The 22,642-nt window shown below is 36.1% G+C and overlaps 1 protein-coding gene across 1 annotated transcript in view; it reads right to left on the reverse strand.

Moving 5' to 3' along the window:
* SLC41A2 (solute carrier family 41 member 2) overlaps nucleotides 1-22,642 on the reverse strand; it is a 113,347-nt gene that overhangs the window by 18,673 nt on the left and 72,032 nt on the right. The window contains exons 6-9 of the mRNA XM_052640776.1: nucleotides 16,849-16,996; nucleotides 14,295-14,374; nucleotides 6,900-7,031; nucleotides 5,376-5,524 (exon numbers count right to left, since the gene is read on the reverse strand). Coding sequence (XP_052496736.1) covers nucleotides 5,376-5,524; nucleotides 6,900-7,031; nucleotides 14,295-14,374; nucleotides 16,849-16,996 — 509 coding nt within the window. The remainder of the gene's footprint in view (nucleotides 1-5,375; nucleotides 5,525-6,899; nucleotides 7,032-14,294; nucleotides 14,375-16,848; nucleotides 16,997-22,642) is intronic.

Below are 22,642 nucleotides of genomic sequence, written 5' to 3' on the forward strand. Positions count from 1 at the left end.
ATTCCTTACTATGTAAAAATTCAAACATATACAAAAGTAGAATACAAACTGTCCCCACACCACTCTCATGTCCTATTCCCTCAGTTGCATCCATTTTCAACTCATTTCCAATTCTGCTTTATCTGAAGTCAACCTTGCATGTTCCCTTAAAGTGAAAGTGCACTATATTTCATCTCTAAGTATTTAAGTTATTTCATCTCTAAACATTTCAGTAAATCCTTACAATTCTAGCTGAGTGCCAACAGAATTTGTGGTATTTTGTGTTTTATTTTTCATTGCCTTTTATTTTAAATACCTCGGTCAGCAAAAGAGGAAATTTGGAGCAAGGAGAAAATTTAGATTTCTCAGTTTTTCTGGAATTTCTGGTACCTAAATACAGTTGTAAAGTTTTCTCTTTCTGAAGGGGGAAACAGAACTAGCAAGATATAGTCATTTAGTTTAACAAACATTAATTGAGCACTAGAGATGGGGCAAGGTACCAGAGACAAAAAAAATAAAAAAAGAGTAAAACAAAGACCCTTTCTGTAGAACGGGTGAGACAGACACACGAACAGATAATGTCAACATAATGTGGAAAAGCTAGGGTAATGGTATTCACAGGGTGCCATGGGAACAGAGAGTAAAGGCACTTAGACCAAATTAGGTATTCAAGAAAGACTTCCAGGAAGATGGCATCTGAGTAAGTGCAAAAATACTGCAAAGAATTGTCACTATGTCATTATAATAAGTTTGATATCAAGTTTCTTTCAAGTGGATTTACTTCATTTTGTTGGGTGAGGAATTAGGTGGTGGGGGGAAGTTTCCTTAAAGAATACTGGTCTGAGAAGAGAGTGAAATATCAAGAATTGAACTGAGAGAGTAACAGGGACTTATATACACTACCATGCACAAAACAAATAGCCAGTGGGAACCTGTTATCTAGCACAGGGAGCTCAGCTTGGTGCTGTGATGACCTGGCGGGGTGGGACGGCGGTGAGGATATATGTTACAGCTCGTTCACTTTGTTGTACAGCAGAAACTAACACAACGCTGTGAAGCAATTAGACCCCAATCAAAAAACCAAAACAAAACTGAACTTTTCTATCACGTCTTGAGAGAATACCAAAAGGCTTGGTCTCTACCCTCAAGGAGGTAGGAATCTAGATAGAGAAAAATCAAGCATGCATTAGAAAATTTTACTAAGGAATAGCTAATCAAAATACAGATTTTAGTGATGGGAAGACAGGTATGGACTGAAATATTTAAGAGCTGGGACTTCAACCAAGATTTTGAATATAAGTTTAAACCTAGATCAAAAAAGGAAGCCAGCTGAGTAAAGAATATTAAAATATATGTCTTAAGTAGTAAAGAATTCTTCATCTTTGAAAAGTTTTTATTCTTCTATATTCGGATTAAGTGAAGTAGGCAGGGAAAGGTCAAGATTTTTAATCTAAACCTCAAGCCTCCACAGAGATACGTGAATGTGTGTGCTCATGTATGTGTTAGATATGTTAGTGCTGGAGCATGAAGATTTGAATTGAGAATTTACAAGCAGATTCTAAACTATTCCATTGGAATAATACAATGTCAGGTACAAAAACAAAGATCTTCTCTGGCAAGTATCTAATTCTTGGGGAGAAATAAAAACACAAACTCATAAAAATGAAAGTTGTAAAAGACACATAAGAAAATTCAATCAATACTACAAGATTAAAAAATTTTCAATTGTCACTCAGAGATGAATGACTCACCATTTATAATTCTATGTTTAATAACAGTAACAATAACAACAGCATCAGCCAATACTCATATAGCATATACTATGAAGCCAAGTAATTAAATCATTTAATCCTCCAAAGTGCCTATGAGGCAGGTACTACTACAGATCTTCCTTACATTATGATGAGGTTACAGCCAAAAAAAACCATGGTAAGTTGAAAACACTGTAAATGCATTTAATATAACTACCCTACTGAACATCATAGCTTAGCCTAGCCTGCCTTAAATGTGCTCAGAACACTAACATTATTTTACAGCTGGGCAAAATCATCTAACACAAAGCCTATTTTACAATAAAGTACTGAATAGCTGATATAATTCATTGACTACTGTACTGAAAGTGAAAAACAGAATGGCTGTCTGGGTACAGAATGGTCTTAAGTGGATTGGTTTATTGGTTGGTTGCCCTCATGATCATACAGCTGACTGGGAGCTGTGGCTCACTGTCACTGCCCACATCTTAAGAAAGGATTATACTGAGTATCACTACCTGGGAAATGCTCAAAATTCAAAACCTGAAGTATGGTTTCCACTGAATGCATTATTGCTTTTGCACATCATAAAGTTAAAAAATCTTTTAAGTTGGACTGTCTATATCCCTCCGACTTTTCAGAGGAGGTTTGGAGACACAGTGAGATTAGTAATTACTCTTTCCTTAACTCTAGTTTTTCAAACATTATTAATCAGAATTTGGGCTTTCCAGGTGGCTCAGTGGTAAAAAAAAAAAACCCCATCTTCCAATGACAGAGATAGGGGGTCGATCCCTGGGTCAGGAAAATCCCCAGGAGAAGGAAATGGCAACCCACTCCAGTATTCAAACCTGGAGAACTCCATGGAAAGAGGAGCCTGGAGGGCCCCAGTCCCTGGGGGTCACAGAGTTGGACACGACTCAGCATGTACCCACAATCAGAATTTACATCAGAGACTAACAAAAGACATATAGGTGTACTGTGAGAATAAGGTTGAAGTCTAATATTTGTATAAATTCAGATAAATGTCTTATATCCTTCATTAACTTAAGTGAAATGGTACATGACACTATCTTGGCAAAGAACCATAAAGATAAATGTCAAATCCATCCATGAGGTAAAGACGTCAAGTTACAAATAGGAACTTACTCTACAAATGGTGTGTTTAATAGACCAAAGAATGGTCTCTTAAATATTTCCCATCAGATTGAGGAAAGCATCTTTTTCGTAATACTTACATACATGGAGAAAATAAATTATAATAAATGACCATAGCATATACAGCAATAAAGATAGCCAGTAGTAAAAATGCATTTGAAATAACTTCTGTCCCTACTGAACAGTAGAAAAATATTACTCCCCAGATAGGATTAGTTGCTTTTTTCCCAACCTCTGACAGCAAATTATGCATAGCTATTTCCAGCATTTATTTATATTACGTGACATTATAATACAGCTATTTGTTCAGCAGTCTTCTCTTCAGGCTGTGAGTCTTTGAGTATAGGGCCTGAATTTATACATCCTGGGATTTAAAGCCCATACCTGCATCTAGTATCATGAATAGAATTAAGGCTTACTGAAGGAATAACTCCGGGAGTTGGTGATGGACAGGGAGGCCTGGTGTGCTGCAATTCATGGGGTCACAAAGAGTTGGACACGACTGAGAGACTGAACTGAACGGAACTGAAGGAATAAATGAATGAATGATTTGATAGGTGATATCTAATAAAATCTCGAGCACTATAAATCATTATAGAAAAGTTAAAACATCAATAAGGTCACAAGGGTTTTGTTACTTTATGAGTAGATTCTTGTCTCCCTTGTTGAGTATTTAAGGCCTTTTTACATTGGTCCTAATTTACCCTTTTAACCTTTTCTCCTCTTCTTTTAGTTAGATCCGCTGTATGAATTACTTTCATTTTCTGGCTTAAGTTCTGTGCTCTATCATTTCTATACTTTTACTCAGTAATCTCCAAAAGTTTTAGCTTATGCAGTCCTTCAGTATAAATAAGTATGCTTTACTTAACACTGTGATAATATGCTTATTGTAAATCAATCATAAAAACAGAAGAAATATTTTAAACAAATGAGGTAGACATACATAAACAGAAGTTTTAATCTTTCCTTTATGTAAACAATGCATTATTTTGCATGTACTTCACTTTTAAAATCACTGATTTATATCAGAAAGATAAATCTCATAGAGTACTTGTGAGAATAAAATGAATCTCTACTTGTAAAGCACTTAGAACAACAGTGGTCATATAGGTAACATAGTAGATGTCAGTTAAGTTGGTTAACATTATTACTGTCAATGCAGTTTCTTCCGACTGGAATATTAATAATTGCACATACTCATCCTCAAGTCCCACTTCTACAAATCCCCTGAGGGCCAAATTCATATGGTACCTTTTCAAAGAATTGTTTGAATGCATCTCTTAAGTTAGGATTTCTCAAAGTAGGAGGTACTTAATCTTACAGATCTTAGCAAGAAGCCATGGCTAAAAAGCCAAAATAAAGATGGAACAGTTGGAAAAAATTAAGGATGGATTTCTAGAAAATGAGGCAAATGAAAAAAGAAGTGATTATTAACCCTAAGAAAAATAAAATACACAGAAAGGAAATATAGTACATTATCTGGCTCTGTAGCAAACAACGCTTGTGTGTGTTAGTCGCTTGGCCATGTCTGACTCTTTGCAACCCCATGGACTGTAGCTAGCCAGGCTCCTCTATCCATGGGGATTCTCCAGGCAAGAACACTGGAGAACACTATAGGGTTGCCATGCCTTTCTCCAGGGGATCTTCCCAACTCAGGAATCTCCCAGGTCTTCTGCACTGCAGGCAGATTCTTCACCATCTGAGCCACCAAGGAAGCCCAAACAATGTTGAGACAGACCCAATGACAGAAACACTGACTACTAATTTAACCCCAAACTGTGATATAACCATATGGGAAAGATACAGCATTATACCAGCCCCAAAATCCTCAACTTTTGTTAGCAAAAGTCTAAAGGGAATTAAACATGAACTAGAAACTTAGGTATATTACTTTAAAACTCATAGATAAGTACCAGAAGAAATTTAAAAACAATAGGGAAAAGGAAAAGATTTTCTTTCTAGAAACTTCTAGAAAGATAAAAGTAGGTTTGTACCATGAGATCAGCAGTGAGAATGGTATCTGCTCTTCTTTTCAATAGTAACAGGAGAAGTTAAAAAGCAAGGAAGCTTTCTCCTTGCTTTCAAAATTTTAAAAGAAAATTTAAAAGAAACAGAATTTTATATCCAGTCAACCTATTCAAAGCATTTTACAACATGCAAAGACTCAAAAATTTTTCTCCTATGCAGCACTCTTCCTCAGGAATTTATCTGCCAAGACACATTCATACTAAAGAAGATAATTTAAAAAAAAAAAAAAAGAGGAGAGAGAGAGGACACAGAATCCAGAAAATAGGAATCCAATAGGTCTATTGATCAAATTGTATTAAAAGTTATTGGTTTAAAAAAAAAAGTTATTGGTTTTAAGAAGATCAATATGAAGGCATTCAGCTGATTTTTAAAATGTTAAAATATTTCTTGTGCTTTTAGACTTAGTTATACTTTAACATTAGTCTGAACATAAAAGAAATTACAAGAGGTTTTCTCTCTTACCTGTAACACAGCAGCAAATAAGTATACTACTACAAAGATCACAGTTAAAGAAGTGTGACCACTTTTCATCAAATGAATAGTGTAGAGGAAAATTAAATGTCCAGGTATCACTAAAAGCAGTAGAACTTGAGCAGACTTATTATTTACTCCTGTAATATAAAATATAAAAGCTGTTAAAACAAAATCATGTATTGGTGAATAATAGATCATAGTTATTAAAATTTGAGGATTACTTCTAGTTATTACTACTATAGTACACAGAATCACATAAAATTCAATTGCTAAAAATAAATTTTAATTATTTATAATTTGTTTACTTTTTAGAAATTTTCCCTGTATGTTATATATTAATTAAATGAAAGGTGATTGATGAAAGCTTGCTGTGAAGAACACTGATCAAACTATAACATTATAAAAACATAGGGAAGACAAAAGAAAAAATATGAAGTTCTTAAAGTACTGGAAAGTACTTTTTCCTATATCATTTAATTCCTTATCATTGATCATTTTAATAACTAAATGATACCTAATCATCTTCTAATAGAGGTTTTTTGGTCATTAAATATTTTAATTTTATTTTCCCTTTAGAAGTCTTTCACTGCTATTAAAAGACTGGGTATTTCTGAACCTCATTCAAAAGTTACACTTATTAGAATACATTAATTTTTATCAGAAAAAAAAAGTTTTCAAGAATTGTGAGGTTTAAAATTGTGCTTTAGAGGTTTCCCTGGTGGTCCAGTGGTTAAGACTCTGAGCTTCCATGGCAGGGAGCATAGGTTTGATCCCTGGTTGCATAAGTTCTGCATGCCCGCCACATAGTGCAGTCAAAAATAAATAAAACTGTGGTTTAGTTTTTTGGATATCATATGTTTGGGACATAACAATGTCCTTGTAACTGAGGTTATCACCTCTCACTCTGCTTGTTGGAGATCAAATGTCTACATTTAGAAAGGTCAAAAAGATTAATGTATGAAAGAGTGTGTGCTATGTGGTCAGTTGCTACTTTTTGCAACCCCAAGGACTGTAGCCCGCCAGGCATCTCTGTCCATGGGGACTGTCCAGGCAATAGTACTGGAGTGGGTTGCCATGCCCTTCTCCAGGGCATCTTCCCAACCCAGGGTTGAACCCAGGTCTCCTGCATTGCAGGTGGATTCTTTACCAGCTGAGCCATGAAGAGTGGCTCTAGGGAAGCCCATGAAAGAGTATGCTTCCCTAAATCACCTAACAATGTTTTCTTATATGCACAAGGTTCTTCTTTCCTAACTTATAAACAAGATATCCAAGAGAAAGATAAGAAAGAAAAACTATACAAAGTTCTTTAACAACTGCAGAATTGATCTGCAGTCTTGTTGCTGATCACTAAGATTTAGTGAACAAAATTTACTCTATTTAAAATCTATCTGGCTCTCAGAAACAGAAAATTGGGCAACATTCATAATCAAAATACAACAAATGTTGCCTGCCTGTACTCACAGAGAGGAAGAGTTCCAGGAATAAAATATGCAAAAATCCACAAGCACCTACCTGGACCAAAAAAAGTTCTAAAAGGGTAGTAACAACCTTTGGGTTCATCAGGCAATTCTCCTGGAATGCTGTGTAAATGAAGGTAGGTAGAAATCCTACTGGCCTGAATGGCCACCAAATTACCACCAATACCTGAAACAGAAGAAGAAACAAATAAGATAGTAAGCTTCGTATTTTCAATAATGTGCACAAATTCAATTGAATTTATGTCTCTACGTCACCTCCTGGGCCAATAATACAGAACAAAGAGTTCTTCTGAAATGTTGCTTTATTTGATGTTGATGTAGATATTCCAAAGGCATAAAATTCCTGCTATGAAAGACTCATTCATTGTTTTTTCAAATCTAACTCACTGTTTGGTCTGAAAGCAGAGTAAGTAATTTTTAAAAATTACTATCGCAATCAAGATGGAAAACTAGGTAACAATATGTTTCACATTTATCATCTTAATAAATTTATTCAAATAGATAAGGCTTGATACATGTCTTCTCAGATTTTGTTGGGGTCCTTTAATAGACTGGGACCTGGCGGTCTGGAGTTGACAATAAGAAAGTGAAAGAGAGAAAGAGGTTGATATTCCCTGGTTTATGCAGAGAACCAATAAAGCCCTTGACACAGGGCTTGCATCACTCACAAAGGCACAGGGAGCCCTCTCGAGGGGATGAAGGCACAGAGCGCCTTCTTGAGGGGGTCTTGGAAGCCCAGGCAGGAGAGTGAGCATGACGGGTTTCTACGCTCGAGAGAATTAGCCGGAGAGAGAGAGAGAAACAAAAAAGACATGGGGACCTAAGCTCTGATGGAGCAAAGGTGCTTTAATGATCTTTCTGTGAGTATATACAGGCTGTTGTACAAGAAATTTCTTTCGAGAATGATAAAGATCAGAAAACCAAACGCACAGCAACCGTTACCAAGGGAGCGAGGGATTAATAATGGTCACAAGGTCAGGAGACAATCCATATCTCAAGGAAGGGGATCGAGACTAAGCAGTTTTGTCATAAGGAGAATGTTTACTGAAGGAGACCCAAGCCTGTCTCACACAATGACCTCAGTCCTGGGAACAGCTTGCTGCTCCACTTGATAAGGAACAAAGAATTTATGGGAAACAGCATGTAGGAATCCTCCTGTTAAACATTCCTTGACGAGATTACTAAAGAAACTGGTATAAGACACTGAAAAAAAGACTCAAGAAAGTGATCTTTTAACCTAGATTATCCTCTCATGTATTCTGAGGAAGAGGAGTTAATGCCAAGAAGCAAAATTAATTCCAAAGGGTGGTAAGTAACCCCAGGGTGAATTAGGACACTCAAACTCTTCCTACTTTGACAGATTATGAGAGAAGGAGATAGTAGCCATAAAAACAAGTATGAAGAAAACAACTGAAAATTTCAAATTGTTGAATTCTGAGCGTGAGCTAAAATAACCATTAAGAATACCTGTGAACCCTGGACACAAGGGGTGTCTACACCCACTGTCATCTATTTCTGCAAGCATGCCATGAGTGCTTGAGATAGACTCAGGCAGGACGGAACACTTGAAGGAGCCAACCCTGGTGGCACAGAGCAAGGAATCCCATCCAGGACTTCCCTGGTGGTCCAGTGGTTAAGAACCTGCCTGCCAATGCAGGGAGCACAGCTTCCCTTCCTGGTCTGAGAAGATCCTACATGCCGCATAGCAACTAAGGCCTGAGAGTCACAGCTACTGAGCCCTCATGCCCTAGAGCCCATGCTCTACAAGAGAAGCCACCACAATTGGAAGCCTGCACGCTGCAGTTAGAGAGCAGCTTCCGCTCACCACAACCAGAGAAAGCCCACACCCAGCAATGAACACCCAGCATAGCCAAGAATTAAATACATAAAGAAGTGAGTTTTTAAGAAAGAGAAAGAAACTGCATCCATTTCTGACTCCCTCTCTCATATGAGGGCTTCCCTGGCGGCTCAGATGGTAAAGAATCCGCCTGCGATGCAGGGGACCTGAGTTGGGAAGATCCCCTGGAGAAGGAAATGGCAACCCACCCCAATATTCTTGCCTGAATCCCTACGGACAGAGGAGCCTGGCAGGCTGTAGTCCATAGGTCGCAGAGAGTGGGACACGACTGAGCGACTGAACAACAACAACAGCAACAAAACTGGGGTCATCTAAACTGAGTCCAGCTGGCTGATTCTAAATATAAAAGTTTTCACTAAAAAAAATAAAAGCCTGTGAATGAACGGCGTAAGCAAATGTCTGCAATCCCTCATCATTCTTACAACTGTTCTGCTCAAGAGGGAGAATAAAGGAATGTTTTCTGTAGAAACTGAACAAGAGAGACTCAGGCCTCAAGGACACCAGACACTACGTGGTACTGATGGAAAATAAGGATGAACTGGAAGTCTGCATAATTAACAGTGGGATTCCTTCAGACCTTCATTTTGCTCCAAGGGGCAGGCAGGAGTCTAACATCCCAGAGCAAAGGTTCGATGTTCAAACTTGGAGGGCTCCCCATAACATGGCCAACCAACCCCACCCCAATCTTCCAATAGTGAAGTGCCCAGTCAACCACCCTCTACCACCTCCAGGCTACTTAGCTTCTCAATGCCTCAGCTGCCTTCCTGTAAAACAGAGAAAACAATCCCTCTCTCATAGAGATGATGACATGAGCAAGTTTGTGTTTATACTTGGAGACTTTACCACTCTTTTCTCATCAACTGATAGACCACACTGATAAAAAATCAAAACGATGAAGAAGTTTTTTAACAATATTATCGATCAACTTGACCTAAAGGACATTTATAGGACACACCACCCAACAACAGCAGAATATATAATTTTACAAGTATACACATGGGAACATTCACACAGATGGACCACACTGTGAGCCATAAAACAAGTTTCAATAAATTTGAAATAATTGCAACATATAAAGTATGTTTTCTGGCCACAATGGAAAAGATAGATATCTGAGAATTCCCCAAAATGCTGGAAAGTAAACAATACCCTTCCAAATAACCCATAAATCAAAGAAAAAAAAAACACATAGGAAATTTTAAAATATTCTGGATTTAATGAAAATGAAAACACAACATATTGAGATTTGTGGGAGGTACCTAGAGTAGTACTTCTCAATTCACAGCATTAAATTTTACATTAGGAAAGAAGAGTACTACTCTACATAAAATAACTAATAAGAAACTGCGGTGTAGCACAGGGAATTCTGCTCAGTACTCTACAATGGCCTATTTGGGAAAAGACTCTAGAATCTTAAAAAAAAAAAAGAGTGGATATATGTGTAACTGATTCACTTTGCTGTACACCTGAAACTAACACAGCATTGTAAATCAACTATACTCAATAAAACATTTTTAAAAACTCACATAATGAGACTAGCATAACTCTGCATTCAAAATCCAACAATGACAATATAAAAAAGGAAACTTATAAGCCAATCTTGCGAATCAAAATAAATGTAAAAAGATATCAATCTGCTGGCAAACCAAATCCAGCAAAATGTTAAATGTGTAAAATACATCACCAAAACATCAGATTTATCTTAGGAATATAAGACCGACTTAATAATTGAAAATAATACATATAGCACATTAGCAAATAAATGAAGGAAAAATAAGATTATATTATATGAATAAACAGAAAAGTTGATAAAATTCAGCATTTTATTATTTATTATTAAAAATGCTTAGCAAACCAGGAATTGAGGGGGACTTTTTTAAACTGATAACCACACACACTCACCCCCCACCATACACATCCACACACATGAAATCTGTCATATACAAAAGAGGTACTGAAGATCAATAAAGACTGATATAGATTTTTCAATAAATAGTGTTTTTAGTTGCATATTTTTAATTCAAAAATTAATATTAAATGGAAGTCTTTTAGTTACTCTATTGTAAAAGCCCTAAGTAAAACAGTGCATTTTAACTCGGGTAAATGGTTTTCATGGCAGCCACAGCACTACACTTCATATACGTTGTTCTCCTGTCATGTAACATCCAACAGGTAAGGTACCAAGAGCTCAGAACAGTTACTAATTGTTTGCTCTTTACATTCTGTAACATAAATAGCCACTATCTCAATCAAGCTACAGGCATCATGATACCAGAGGGAATTTGTATTACTGCTAGCTGTGCATAGCAGACACTGATCTAATTTGCTGGATAGCTATTTCATATTTTAAAATATAATTTTAATTAATTAATTTATTATAATTGGAGGCTAATTACTTTTCAATATTGTGGTGGTTTTTGCCATACATTGACATCAATCAGCCACAGGTGTACAAGATAGTTATTAAACACCAAAAAAATACCAGTGGGGGTGTAATGCAATTGTGAATTAGTAAAGGTGAATTGGCCAGTCTTAGATGAAAGAGTCCACTCTTCTTCGGGGATATAAGTAGAAAAGGTTAAGAGTAGACACTCTCAGCGGTCAGAAGAGGGGTAAAGGAAGAGGAGGGAGAAGGAAGCTGGGAGGCACCGGCCTAAAGCCTCCGTCTTCTCTGCACAGCTGCCCTACAGCAAACGTTCAAGGAACTTCTGGCACGTGGAAAACAAAGCTAGAGGGCAATCTGAATCTACAGAAAGGAAAGAAGAGCGCTGAAAATGTTAAATATATAGGGAAATATAAAAACATACCAACCCCTCAGTTTTAATCTTTTAAAAATATAACTATGGAAAGCAAAAATGTTAAAGGGTTGATAACAAAGAAAAATATATGACAAAAAGAGCTCGTAAGAAAGAGTGAAACTGCAAAAGGATAAGACATAAGGTTCTTATATATAAAGGATAAGAGATAAGGTTCTTATCCTTTAAGTAAAGTGGTATATTGCTGTTTGAAAGAGACTGTGATAAAGATATAATAAGCCCTAGATTAACCTCCTAGCCAACATATGTATCAGAAGGGGAGGTTCACATCATATATTAGCATGGAAAAAGCTTTATGAAATTCTGTGGAAAAGAAATCTTTTTAACCTAATGTTTCCCAAACTTAGCTGACCACAGAACTCACTTTTTAAATTATACTTATTAACATATCGAGAACTATTGTTACAGGAAATATATTTTAGAAAACGTTACTGGTTCTAAGAGATGTTAATAAAATTTAAAAGATACCCTAGATGTAAGTCCTTATCTTTATTTGAGGATTAAATAGTATGCATAGAAGACCTAAAAGTCGTTTGCCACATAGTAGGGGCTGACTAAATAGCAAATGATGATGATGATGATATGATAAAGAGTATGACAAAACAGGGATCTTTTAAATAGTACATGCCTTAGCACATTTTAAATGAAATTCAATTCTCAGAAGTTCCACTTTTTCTGAGGAACATGGAGTGACTCTTCTCTATCAATGTTTTAATGAACGGCATTTAACACTAGAAAGAGTTTACAGTGATACCCAACTAAGAGGTTTACTTACTGAGATAAAAAAAAGATTTACCACCATGCCAAACGATACACAGATTTCCAAAGATAGCACTTCAGCAAACTTTCTTATGGAAGGTGAAATCACAGAGAAACTAAAACCTTACTGCTAAAGGGGTTGTAATTTAAGTTAAATTTCTCATTAAAATGCTCGGCAGCACGGTTCTAGCTGGGCAACACAGTTCTAACAGTCATTGTTGGATAATATTTATCCTAGTAAACTCATTAAATAATAGTCATTGAAAAGGATTTGAACAGGGGGAAAGAAAGTAGTAGCTATTCCAGGCAGTGAAAATTACATCTCTGTATGGTCACAATATAAGAATCAAATCATGATGAAGGATATAGTTGTATGCATATAGGGAGAGTCTTGATAGCTAGGGAGAAAAATTCTAATTTGATTGGACAGGCAGGAGAAAATCACTGTTAAATCCCATTATCTTAAAACAAATGTAATAAGAACAATGCTTAAGGTAGACCAGTCTTCTAGAGACATTCAATTTGTATTGAATAGGGAGTGAGTCAAGAAGGCTTGTATTACTTGACTGATGGCTCAACTGAAATATTAGTGGACTAGTGGTAAGACATACTTGTTATATAAATAAATGAACAGATAAATTATGTTAATGTACAAATAGACAAGGTTTGGTCATTATCTATTCAAAGAGGATGAAGAGCCAGGTAGAATCAAATGGTTCTGTGATTTTATGGGCAGGGAGAATGTTGGTATCAGGAAAACTGGAAGGGGCATCTCTAGGGTAAATTTATTCATTTACTGAAAAATTAAAATGTTCAGTAAAAATTTTAGATATGGGGACTTCTCTAGTGGCTGAGCAGTTAAGAATCCATCTTGCAATTCAGGGGACATGGGTTCCATCCCTGGTTGGGGAACTAAGATTCCACATGATTCAGAGCAACTAAGAACCCACATACCACAACTAAAGAACTGGTGTGTGGCAATGGAGATCTCATGTGCCACAACTAAGACTGGATGCAGGAAAATAAATAATTTTTTTAAAAAATTTTAGATATGAAATTAGATTTTAGAGAATTTGCCTCTGTAGAACATATTTTCTTATCCATAAATATATAAAAAGTGATTTATATTAAATGCATATATCCTTTGATATAGTTTCCTCCAGGTAGAATTATTTTAAATTATATTGGCTTAGGTTATCATGAAATCCAGTTTAATGACAGCCAGCCCTAAAGCCAGTGGGACTGGATTAAAATTATCTTTTTTAAAATGGGATTCATAAAAAAATCCCTGTGAATTTAACTATTATAATTCCCATTTTATAGATAAGAAAAAACATAAAGCAGACCTGAAAAGGATCAGCAGAGGAATGATAGATTTTAATGGGCTGAGTTGACTTCAGCAATGCTTAAATCTAGCTAAATCTAATTTAGCCACAAAAACTGATGAGGGCAGCAACAAAACGATGTAAGATAGCATATAAGATAAGCCCAAAGTAAATAATAACAGACGACTGAAGTATTCTATGTGGCTCAGATGGTAAAGAATCTGCCTCCAGTGCAGGAGACCCAGATTCAATCCCTGGGTCGGGAGATCCCCTGGAGAAGTGAGTGGCTACCGGCTCCAGTATCCTTGGCTAGAGAATTCCACAGACAGCGGGGCTACAGTCCATGGGGTCACAAAGAGTCAAACACAGGTGAGTGACTAACACTTTTTTTTTTCATTCTGCACACTAACTTCAAAAATCAAGTATGTTTGACTCTTAATATCTAGAGATGAAGTAAGAGTTTTTTTTCAAAAATATGTTCTGTATACTGAGAACATGGAATGTAATTTCTACCACAAGCAACAACCTGGTACTGAAAACAAAATAGAACATTTATTTATTTACTAAATGGATAGAAATAAAATGAAAGAGAGACCTCTGAATTCAAAGATTCCTGTTCACACCTAAGAATACCGAGAGATACCACATTGTTATGAAACAGTAACTCTTACCATTAATAACTGGTGTGTAAACAACAATCCCAACCAAGTTTGGATCAGATACAGTTGTGTCCAGAATAAGGCCCCCAATGCTGAAAGATATAAAATCATGTAAGGAAGAGGAAAGGAAATGGACTAATTTGAAATTGTTTTTTATATATAAACATTCTTACTTTTAAAAATATTTAGCTATTTAAAAAATTGAATAAAAAGAAAAGATATTAACAATAAAAATCAATGTCAAAAGTAAAATGTTGATAATAAAATATGGCATAAGCTGTAGCCCCACATTTCAGGGCTCTCCTTCTCATCTGTATATTTACATATGCTATTTGTAAAAAGAAAAAAAAAAAAAACGTACTTTCAGTGCACTAAAATGTCTGGAAGGACATATAAGAAATTACTAATAATGTTTATCCCTAGGGCTGAGATTGACAGGAGACTCACAGTCACTTTATATCCTTCTTTGCTTATTCGTTTTTTAAAAATCATGTGCATTTTATTATCTTTATAGTTAAAAAAATTTTTAAGAGTATTTTTTTACATTTGAAGTAAGCAAGCCACTAAGGGATGACTTTTATTCTGTTCACATTAGATATAGTATATGACAGTGTCTTATCATTGCTAAGTTAAGATAATGAGTTGTAGCCAGAGGAGGAGCTGACCTGGAGAACAGAGGTCCAGAAAAGTAACATACTTTTTTCTTTTTATATAGTGGCAAGACACATACTATCAATATCTCAATGGAGCTTGGAGATGTTTTTTGTTGTTTCCAAGACCATTATCAATTGGTTAACTTCAGTCTGTTGGTCTACCTAGTATTATATAAAACAGTGTCGGTCCCAATATTTCATGGGATCCTGTTGTTTAAATCCACATTACAGAAAATGAACTATATGTTGTCATGGAATAGGGTTGATGGTCAAAGGATCATATCCAATGTACTTCCCACTAACGGATAGTTAATACTAGGAAATTATTTTTTAAAATTTATTATTAAATCTTTATTATTTTAGTTCTTGAATAATTGAAAGGCTTAATATGCTTATTCTTCTATGAGTTCCCATAAAACGGTATACTATAAAGTCTAAAAACAGTTATCCTTAGAAATATTTTACTATTTCAAGCCCTAATTTAAAAAAATACATATTTCCTAGAATAAAGTAGTTATGCGTCTAAGAATAAATCTCCCTGCCAAAACACATAGATAATGCTGTGCAGAAAACAGGAACACTTGCTAAAATACATTTTTAAATAGTTGTATTACCTAGGCAATAAAACTTATAGAAAAGACAGAAAATACAAACAAAATGAATAAAATAAAAATCAACCATAGTTACATCATTCAGAGTTATACTGCTACCATGTTGATATACAGACTTTGAAACATTTTTAAACATGTATATTTTTAAAAAATAAAAACTCAAATTGTAAAAGTACTTCTGCTGCTACTGCTAGGTCACTTCAGTCGTGTCCGACTCTGTGCAGCCCCATAGATGGCACCCTGCCAGGCTCCCCTGTCCTTGGGATTCTCCAGGCAAGAACACTGGAGTAGGTTGCCATCTCCTTCTCCAATGCATGAAAGTGAAAAGTGAAAGTGAAGTTGCTCAGTCATGTCCGACTCTTCGCGACCCCATGGACTTCTGCCTACCAGGCTCCTCCGTCCATGGGATTTTCCAGGCAAGAGTGCTTCACTTTTATTAAATTGTATTTTTATCAAACAAACATATATGCATCATTTAAAAGGTGAAAGTACCACAAAGCATATAAAATAGTCCCTAGCCCTAACCCCACATCCTGCTCTCCACTAGCAATTCTTTTTAACTTCTATAACTGTTTCTTCTGACATTTACTCCTCTATTTCTAAACAGTATGTTTATACTGCTATTCCTTGATTTTTAATTTCAGACATTTACCTAATGACGTCCAACAGCGGGATCAGCATTTAGTCTCTCTTTCTCTTCCCTCCCCACTGAAGTCCCTTCATAATTCCCTTCCTTGCCCTCTCCTGCCAATCTGGTGATAGCATTCCAACTTTTGGTGAAATTTTTAGGTTTCACTTTATTAGAACAGTGAAATCATTATTCACAATTATTCTCCTTCTCTTTTGTTATTAAAAATTCCATTGTGATAAATATTCTTACAATTCAATCATTTGCATATATCCATAAGTATATCTTTAAGTCCTGTCAGAGTCTAGAAGTGGAATAATCCAACAGTATGTACATTTCTAAGGTTTTCTGATATTTACCTGAGCAACTTAAAATAAGCAATGTTCTTGTCAGGTTAAAACTCACACAAAGACAAAGACACCACTAGATTTTAATCATCAGTCTCGTTAGGATTTGGCTGGGGAAAGGTATGAAACTGGTAGCACATGAGGTTCTATGCATCTACTGATTTCAATAATCCTTGTCACTTATATCTCAATCACCTGGGATAATAAAGAGTTGGCTACATAAGATGACAGACCTGAGAAATAAAAATAGGCAATTGGTTTGCTTTAATATATACACAGATACATGCATATATAATAACCCACAAACACACACACTTTAATACTAACCTACTTATAACCATAGCAGTTATGACAGGCTCCCAGCCTGAGTGGAGAACTGTCCTTGTGGCTGGATGTTTGGCAGCTATTATAATCCAGATAGGAGTTAGAGCCAAGAAAACAACACCAACTAACGGAGGAATGTAGTAGTATGTCTCTAAAATTAAAAAAGACAACATTTCAATCTCTCTTCTAACCATGTAGCACATGTGAATATTAAAAGTTTACCAGAAGACATATTATCAAACATACTCATGCTATATATATACTTTATATAAATTTCAAGCAAATTAAAAACTACAGATAAGGTTAAAATGTTACATAATGAAACTGAAAACTAATATATTCATTCAACATTTATTGAAATAGTTATGTGACCTAGAAGTGAACAACAACAATAAGAAGAAAAACAACAGTTAAAGACTTACTTGGCTCCTACCATTTACCAAGTACTGTGCTAAAAGCTTTGTGTTCATTATCAATGGATAAGAAAGCTGTGGTACATATACACAATGGAGTATTACTCAGCCGTTAAAAAGAATACATTTGAATCAGTTCTGATGAGATGGATGAAACTGGAGCCGATTATACAGAGTGAAGTAAGCCAGAAAGAAAAACACCAATACAGTATACTAACACATATATATGGAATTTAAGAAAGATGGCAATGACGACCTTGTATGCAAGACAGCAAAAAAGACACAGATGTGTATAACGGACTTTTGGACTCTGAGGGAGAGGGAGAGGGTGGGATGATATGGGAGAATGGCATTGTAACATGTATACTATCATGTAAGAATCGAATTGCCAGTCTATGTCCAACGCAGGACACAGCATGCTTGGGGCTGGTACATGATGATGACCCAGAGAGATGTTATGGGGAGGGAGGTGGGAGGGGGGTTCATGTTTGGGAACGTATATACACCCGTGCTGGATTCATGTCAATGTATGGCAAAACCTATACAGTATTGTAAAGTAAAATAAAGTAAAAAAAAAGTAATAAAAAATAAATAAATAAAAGCTTTGTGTTCATTATCTCACTTAATTTGTCCTTAAACGTATGAGGTAGAAACTCATTCCTACCTTATGAAGAAACTGAGGCTCAGGAGTTTAAGAGTACATGTGTGTGTGTGTTCAGTTGCTTAGTCATGTCCAACTCTTTTCAACTCCATGGACTGTAGCCCACCAGGCTCCTCAGTCCATGGAATTTCCCAGGCAAGAATACCGGAGTGGGTTGCCATTTCCTTCTCCAAGGGATCTTCCTGACCCAGGGATTGAACCTACATTTTCTGCATTGCAGGTGGATTCTGTACTGCTGAGCCACTTTCTAACTAAAGGCACATTTCAGACCACAACTCAGAAAGAGAGAATTCTAGCAGAGTGGGTCTAAAGCAGCAGGAATTCACAGGGCAGAATACTGGAGAAGAGGAAGCTACTGGAGAAAGAGCTTGCAAACTGAACACCAAGCCATGCACGCATAGGGTGAACTCCACAAGGCTAGACTAAGAATAACGGGAGAGCTGTAAACTGAAAAATTCCCAGAGTTTACAAAGGGGTAGAAGTCATTTGAGATCTAACCCCTACAGAAGAGAGCCTATTTGAACCCCGAAAACATTTAGTGGAGACCAGAGAAGGTCACTTCTTAGCAGTAGCACTGCTGCTGCTAAGTCGCTTCAGTCGTGTCCGACTCTGTGCAACCCCATAGACGGCAGCCCACCAGGCTCCCCCGTCCCTGGGATTCTCCAGGCAAGAACACTGGAGTGGGTTGCCATTTCATTCTCCAATGCATGAAAGTGAAAAGTGAAAGTGAAGTTGCTCAGTCGTGTCCAACTCTTAGCGACCCCATGGACTGCAGCACACTAGGCTCCTCTATCCATGGGATTTTCCAGGCAAGAGTACTGGAGTGGGGTGCCACTGCCTTCTAGTAGCACTAAAAAGTGAAGTCGCTCAGTCGTGTCTAACTCTTTGCGACCCCATGGACTGTAGCCTACCAGGCTCCTCCATCCATGGGATTTTCCAGGCAAGAGTACTGGAGTGGGCTGCCACCTCCTTCTCCAGGGCATCTTCCCAACCCAGAGATCAAACCTAGGTCTCCCGCAGTGCAGGCAGACGCTTTACCATCTGAGCCACCAGGGAAGCCCATTTGTTTATTTTTGTTTTTATTTCATTACACAATAGCATAATGCCTATTATAAATCTATTCCAATGAAGCTTAAAGCCAAGCCTTGTAAGGCTCAAACTAATCCACAAATAGTTGCCTACAAGAACAAAGTCCATTAAAACTATAAGATGCTGATGAAAGAAATGGAAGGCAACATAAAACAGATGGAAAGATAACACATAAAACACTGTGTTCTTGGACTGGAAGAATCAATATTGTTAAAAGGACCATACTACCCAAGGCAATCTACAGATTCAAAGTAATCCCTATCAAATTACCAACAGCATTTTCCACAAAACTAGAACAAAAAAATTTTATTTGTATGGAAACACAAAAGACCTCGAATAGCCAAAGCAATCCTGATAGCAGAACGAAGCTGAAAGAATCACACTCCCAGACTTCAGACTATACTACAATCTTACAGTAATCAAAAAAGTATGTTACTAGCACAAAAACAGACATATAGATCAATAGAACAGAATAGAAAGCCCAGAAATAAGCTCACGCATTTACGGCCAATTAATTTACAAGAAAGGAGGCAAGAATAAACAATGGAGAACAGTCTCTCCAATAAAGTGGTGCTTGGAAAACTGGACAGCTACATGTAAAAGAATGAAATTAGAACATTCTCTAACATCACGCACAAAAATAAACTCAAAATGAATAAAGACCTAAGTGTAAGACTGGATACTACAAAACTCCTAGAAGAAAACAGGCAGAACATTCTTTGACATATATTGCAGCAATATTTTTTTGGATCTGTCTCCCAGAGTAATAAAATAAAAACAAAAATAAACAAATGGGCCCTATTATAAACTTAAAAGCTTTTGCACAACAAAGGAAATCATAAAGAAAATGAAAAGAAAATCCTCAGAATGGAAGAAAATATTTGAAACTGATGCAACTGACAAGGGATTAATTTCTAAAATATACAAACAGCTCAAACAGCTTAATATCCAAAACACAAACAATGTAATCAAAAAACGGACAAAAGACCTAATAGACATTTCTTCAAAGATGACATACAGATGCTCCTGCTGCTGCTGCTGCTAAGTCACTTCAGTCGTGTCCGACTCTGTGCGACCCCATGGACTGCAGCCCACCAGGCTCCTCCGTCCATGGGATTTTCCAGGCAAGAGTGCTGGAGTGGGTTGCCATTGCCTTCTCTGACATACAGATGACCATATACTAATTATTAGAGAAATGCAAATCAAAACTGCAATGAGGTATCACCTCATACCCATCAGAATGGACATTATAAAAAAAATCATAAACAATTAATGCTGGAGAGAATATGGAGAAAAAGGAACCCTTCTACACTAGTGGGAATGTTAAATTGGTACAGCCACTATGCAGAACTGTATGGTGTTTCCTTAAAAAAACTAGAAACAGAACTACCATATGATCCTGCAATTTCACTCCTAGACATATACCCAGAGAAAATTCTAATTCAAAAAGATACATGCAACCCAGTGTTCACAGCAGCACTATTTATAACAGTCAAGACATGGAAGCAACCTAAATGTCCATCAACAGATGAATGGATAAAGAAGATGTGATGCATATATACAATGGACTATTACTCAGCCATAAAAAGAATGAAATAACGTCATTTGCGGCAACCTGGATGGACCTAGAGATTATCACATTAAGTTGAGATACAGAAAGACAAATGTCACATGGTATCACTTATATGTGGAATCTAAAGAAATGACACAAATGAACTTATTTACAGAAACAGACTGACACACATATGAAACAAACATGTTTACCAAAGAGAGGGGATGGGGGATAGAGGAGAGAGATAAATTAGGAGTTTGATATCAGTATACACACACTGCTGCTGCCGCTACTGCTGCTAAGTTGCTTCAGTCGTGTCCGACTCTGTGCGACCCTATGGACAGCAGCCCACCAGGCTCCTCTGTCCATGGGATTCTCTAGGCAAGAATACAGGAGTGGGTTGCCATTTCCTTCTCCCGTACACACACTGCTGTGCATAAAACAGGAAAACAACAAAGACCTACTATATAGCGCAGGGAACTATACTCAGTATCTTGTAATAACCTCTAAAGGAGAAGAATCTGAAAAAGAACATCTGTGTATATATATATGTATAACTGAATCACTTTGCTGTACACTTGAAACTAACATAACATTGTAAATTAACTACAGTTTTTTTAAAGAAAAAAAACCAAAGTCTAATACTTTGTAGGAAAAAAGTCAAGCACTTAGCATTACATTAATAATGTCTAACATCCAACCAAAGATTACTTTTAAGAGTTTGAAATTATATTTGGTTGCATTTACAAACTTAGTTAAATACCCTGAGATATTGTACTTAGGCATTTCATTTATCTCACAAAAGATTCCTAGTACTTAAAGTAATCTGGCTAAATCAAACAAATGTATAAATATGCTAAGTCTTATGTTTTCATAAATATTCATACAATGTATATAAAATTGGTAAGATTTCTATTTGACAATTATAAGGATAAATTAATAACATGATTATAAAATTTAAAATGGAATCAAAAGACTGACATGTTACTGTAATGGCTTAAGAAACAAGTATATTTTAAAATAAGTACTGCTTTGTTAGCATAAAATCATTCATACCATAATTTTGATTCTCAAATATTTTTAAACTGAGTTCTAAATCGCCTTAGGGTTAAAAGTTTGCCTACCCATTCTTGAAACAGTTGCATCATCTCAAGACATTTTTGGTAATATCATTCTAGCTGATTATTATTATCAGAGATTTATTTATTTATTTATTATTATCAGAGATTTTAGCTAAGACATTCCTGGATTTTTCTCAAGGATTCTAACACTTATTTTGTATAGTAGAGACTTCATAACTTAAAGACAGAGTTGATCTCATGGTCTTTGTAGCCTACCAGCCCTTTTCTGACATTTCACAAAATTCTTCAACTGTTATTCATACCCTTATCTTGGATTAAATCTTATATTTTATCATCTTCTTAAGATATTTAAAGATCTCCTCACCTATCATTAAGTGTTTGAATTAGAAATTCATTTTTTTCCAATCAGGTAGAACAATTACTATAAATATTAAAATAAAGCCCAAACAAATTTTATACCCATGGTTTTAGCTGGGTTTGCCATCACATCTTCAAAATAATTATGCTAACAAAATTCATTAAATATTAAATATTTTCTTCCACTTGAAAGGATATGACTAATGCTACATACAGAGCAATTTTCTGCATAGTTTTTTAAAGGATGAAAAACCTTTACTGGATGCATTCCCAGTTCTCCTTGCTAAGCCATTAGAAGAGATAAATAACATTCAAATTAAGAAGCATTCTTACCTCCTAAAACAACTAAGGCTGCCAACAATCTCTTTATAGACTTAAACAGAAAACTAAAAGCATTAAAGCCCTCTAACTACAAATGAAAAGAACTATCCTGCTAGGTCAGATCATCTTTGTACTTCATTTTCAGGTCAAGAGAGGAGCACCATGCCAGGCCTTCAATTTATTCTCAATAACAGATCTCTGGAAGGACATCTCAAGTTGAAAAAAACACTCACCCATCCTAACCCCAGAATCACTGCCCTGAATTTTCAAAGAGGGGGAAGAATTTCTCAGGAAAGAAATAAAAAATGAGTGAGCAGTTCCT

The sequence above is a fragment of the Budorcas taxicolor genome, chromosome 5 (assembly GCF_023091745.1).
Source record: "Budorcas taxicolor isolate Tak-1 chromosome 5, Takin1.1, whole genome shotgun sequence".
In the NCBI taxonomy this organism is placed as follows: domain Eukaryota; kingdom Metazoa; phylum Chordata; class Mammalia; order Artiodactyla; family Bovidae; genus Budorcas; species Budorcas taxicolor.